This window comes from Musca vetustissima, unplaced genomic scaffold (genome assembly GCF_032173495.1).
Source record: "Musca vetustissima isolate MV318-11 ecotype Yass unplaced genomic scaffold, APGP_CSIRO_Mvet_v1 utg152747, whole genome shotgun sequence".
In the NCBI taxonomy this organism is placed as follows: Eukaryota; Metazoa; Arthropoda; class Insecta; order Diptera; family Muscidae; genus Musca; species Musca vetustissima.
The window spans coordinates 5,300-9,643 of record NW_026889231.1 but is presented as its reverse complement, the minus strand read 5'-3'; the positions used below and the strand labels follow the sequence as shown (position 1 = coordinate 9,643).

At 38.6% G+C, this 4,344-nt stretch overlaps 1 protein-coding gene across 1 annotated transcript; it reads right to left on the bottom strand.

The window, feature by feature from the left end:
• Positions 1 to 407: 407 nt before the first annotated feature.
• On the bottom strand, positions 408 to 2,918 carry LOC133336923 (uncharacterized; the record flags this gene model as incomplete). Its single annotated transcript, XM_061545194.1, has 4 exons — positions 2,833 to 2,918; positions 2,532 to 2,609; positions 709 to 1,728; positions 408 to 519 (listed from the first exon to the last, which is right to left on the bottom strand). Coding segments are annotated over exons 2-4 (1,208 nt in total), but the record flags the coding sequence as incomplete, so codon positions are not given.
• Positions 2,919 to 4,344: the final 1,426 nt, after the last annotated feature.

Below are 4,344 nucleotides of genomic sequence, written 5' to 3'. Positions count from 1 at the left end.
ATATTTTTTCAAGTCCAACAATAGACCTGGAAGCGTGGATTTTTAAAAATATTTTTTCAAGTCCAACAATAGACCTGGAGGAGTGGATTTTTAAAAATATTTGTTCAAAGCCCAACCATAGGCGTGGATTTTTAAAAATATTTTTTTAAGTCCAACAATAGACCTGGAAGCGTGGATTTTTAAAAATATTTTTTCAAGTCCAACAATAGACCTGGAAGCGTGGATTTTTTTTTAAACATATTTTTAAATATTTTTAGTGACCTATCCTACCCTAGGCGTGGATTTTTCCACCTTAGGTCATTGACCTTCTTCGTTTATGGGAAAGAAAAACTTTTAATAACTGTCATTACATATTATTTGCCTTAATTAGTTTATTTATCACCCACCTCTCCCCCCTTGATACTCACCCTCCCTGATATGGCTTGCTGCCTTGTGAGTTATTCCCCGGATCTACACCCACCAAACCATCCTCGTCATATTCCACCAAATGTTGTTGTTGCTGCTGTTGTTGTTGGGAGCCTCGACGCTTCACGATATAAGTTTTGTTCAGAATATGCTCTTCATTTTGCGTTTGTTGACCTTTGGCAGCCTTCATTAGCAGTAGTTGTTGGTTCTGCTGTTGTTGTTGCTGATAATGGTGGTGATGGTGTTGCTGCTGCTGTTGTTGTATGAAATGTTGCTGTTGATTTGTTGTTATCGATCTCTTACCCCTGCGTGTCGTCACATACTCCACATCTGAATTCGCTGTGTGTCCTTGCATGAGGCTACTACTTTCAGCGGCACTGGTAACACTTTCAACCTGACTGGCTCCGTCATTGAACCATATATTGGGTGTGTGAATATTTTTCGGCGAATCACTTAAATAGCCGGAGGTGTCTTCCTCTTGGCAACCCAGGGGTGGGGGTGCAACGGGAAATTGTTGATGATGTTGCTGGGGAAATTGTTGTTGGTGCGGTGGCGGTTGTTTGGTGGATTTGTTTAGTCGATGTTGTTGGTTACTACCTCCCCCAACCACACCTCCATCAACACTCACAAGTTGTGTGGTGGCATTTGTTGGCTTACCAGCAGGTTTATTGCCCTGCTGTTGATGATAGACCACATAATCACGATGACGTATTACGGGCAGGCTGGGACTGCGTATACGTTGCATTCGCCCCTTGGCAGTTTGTAGGGTATTGGGCATGAGTTCAACATATGCGTACTTACGTTGACCCGGCATCTGACTCATTTCACTGGTGCTGTTATGGCGTTGATTGAGTAGGACTGGACGTCCATTGGCATGTTGATATTGGCTACCTCTTCGTAAGGGTATATAGGCCTCACCTATATCCTCGAAATCGGCTTCATTACCTATATCGTCGCCGTCATCGCCGATGTAGTTATTCATATAGTCCACTACATGATGACCTCTGGCCTTTGGCTTCAATGCTTGGCTGCGGGGAACCAATGCATGCATATTTTCGGTATCCAGAGGTTCGGGTGGTGATAGTAAATCGGAATTTGGTGAAAATGGGGGATTGTGTTGCTGATTATGGTGATGTTGTTGTTGCTGCTGCTGTTGTTCTTGTTGATATAAATGTTGTCGGGAATTTTTTCGTGTGGTTTGGCTTAGATCCAAATTCGAATAAAATGTGCGTATGGAAGTGCGTTGTTCGATTTTCTGATGATGATGGGTGGATGATGATGAATGGACGGAAGAAAACATTTCATCCAGTTTGGCAATTTCCTCTGGAATACAATAAAATTTTTAAATTTCAAAAATAAGCATCTCTATAAGGCGTGGATTTATTAAAACTATTTTAGGGACCTACATAAGCCGTGGTTTTATGGAAAGATATTTTTAGGGACCTACACAAGGCGTGGATTTATTAACAAATATTTTTAGGGACCTACACAAGGCGTGGACTTATTAAAAAGTATTTTTAGGGACCTACACAAGGCGTGGACTTATTAAAAAATATTTTTGGGGACCCACACAAGGAGCGGATTTGTTTAAAATATTTTTGGGGACCTACACAAGGAGCGGATTTGTTTAAAATATTTTTAAGCACCTCTACAGGACGTGGATTTATAAAAAAATATTTTTAGGGACCTACACAAGGCGTGGACTTATTAAAAAATATTTTTAAGCACCTCTACAGGACGTGGATTTATTAAAAAATATTTTTAAGCACCTCTACAGGACGTGGACTTATTAAAAAATATTTTTAGGGACCTACACAAGGCGTGGACTTATTAAAAAATATTTTTAGGGACCTACACAAGGCGTGGACTTATTAAAAAATATTTTTAGGGACCTACACAAGGCGTGGACTTATTAAAAAATATTTTTAGGAACCTACACAAGGCTTGGACTTGTTAAAAAATATTTTCAGGGACCTACACAAGGCGTGGACTTATTAAAAAATATTTTCAGGGACCTATATTTTAGGGTCTTACACAAGGCGTGGATTCTTTTTAACTATTTTCAAGGGTCTCATACAAGGCGTGGATTCTTTTTAACTATTTTCAAGGGTCTTAAAAAAACTCACCTTTTTCTTTGGCCCATTGTTGTTTCTTTAAATCCAGCAGTGTATGATTTTGTCGGCCTTCCGAACCCGTAATCATAACTGAAATAAAACGACAATAATGCAATAACACATATAATTAATTTTATCACTTAATCGCGTAAGGTCATTGGCTCGAAGTTGATTGGCCTTTTTAAGGTCAGTATGTAAAAAAGTAATATTTTTGGCCACCAATCCTCCTCAAGCCCCCACCCTCTTGTCTTTTTCACTTCACAACTCCACTCCACAAATACCACGGAAGTAAAACACAAATCCACCGAAATACCTTTACTATGTTGGAAGCCTTAACTAAGACTAAATGCTAGGGCGCAATAAATTTTCGCAACTTCGAAATTCCTTTAGTATCCTTAAACGAAATTTTTGCTTTTTCGTTTCCTTGTTACCACTTCGAGTTTGTTTATTTGTGTAATCTAATGTACCGAAATTTCAAGCCTTTCCTTTCAACAAATTGCCTCGAGGCAATAACTTCCTTGCCACACTTCAGTTATTTTTCTCTATACTTGTTGTCCTTGGCAACCAAAAAGCCCTGCTGATATGGTGTTGCCTTGCCGTGTCACATGTCCCTTACGCCAAAAGGAGGCTCGTTTCTAGCCTTCACGTGGTGTTAGCAACATATGTTTTGTAAACAAATCGGTATATGACAGTTCAGTTCAGTCGTAGTGACGGAAAGCTTTTCGTGTTCATGTCACTAAGGTGACGATGAAGAACTGTCAAGTTGGATCGGAAAGCTTCCTTGAAATGTTTTCAAGGAAGAAATTTGTATTTTATTTCAAATATAATTAAATAGAAATAAAAATATAAATAATGTTTATCAAAAATCCACGTCTTGTAGAAGTCCATAAAAATATGTTTTAAACAAATCCACGCCTTTCGGAGGTCCCTAAAAATATTTTTTTCAAAAATCCAAGTCCATAAACATATTTTTGAAATAACTTCACGCCTTGTGGAGGTCCCAAAAATTATTTTTTTAATAAATCAACGCCTTGTGGAGGTCCCAATATTTTTTTCTAAACCCACGCTTTGTATATGTCCTTGAAAATATTTTTTAATAAATCCAAGCCTAGGGTATGTCATTAAAAATATGTTTTCATAAATTCACGGATGGCTTAGGGGATGATAGATACCAAGCAACGGCTCTGATTAGCCTTAACATGGCAAAGTCCAGGCTTATCTTGGTCCCTCTTTCATCTCAATTGTGGACACTGACCTCCCCGTGGTGCCACCTGGGGTAGCTATTTTCATCACCCGATAAAATAGTGAGCTAATATGTGCCGCGAGTTCACCCATAACAACTATAACAAAATGGGTTGAGGCGTCGGGTTAGTTGCCCACACTCGGAAAACCCAACCTACTATGAACCAGTAAGGAAAGTAGTAAAGTCGGACGGGGCCGACTATATGATACCCTTCACAACTGTGGGTATATTATGCAGGAAATTTAACATGAAATTGGATGAAATAAAATATGTGATATTTATCTAGATGTGAATCTACCTAGATCTATCCATAAAGTATGTAAATCGACTTCAAACAAATATAAATAGGCCATCCGTTGGGCTATGCCTGTACTTCTAGAAAACGCAACTACGTAATTCTATGCTCAATTTTGTACGTTGTGTAAATTTGATGTCAATCTGACTAACATGATGAGTTTGATTACTTGAATTCGGGCGAAAATACATATTGAAGCTCTATCCAAATTTTAAGCGATTTCAAACAAACTTGTCACAGGTTAGGTTATACTAATTTCAGAACGTTTTGTTCCTATTGGCTCCTTG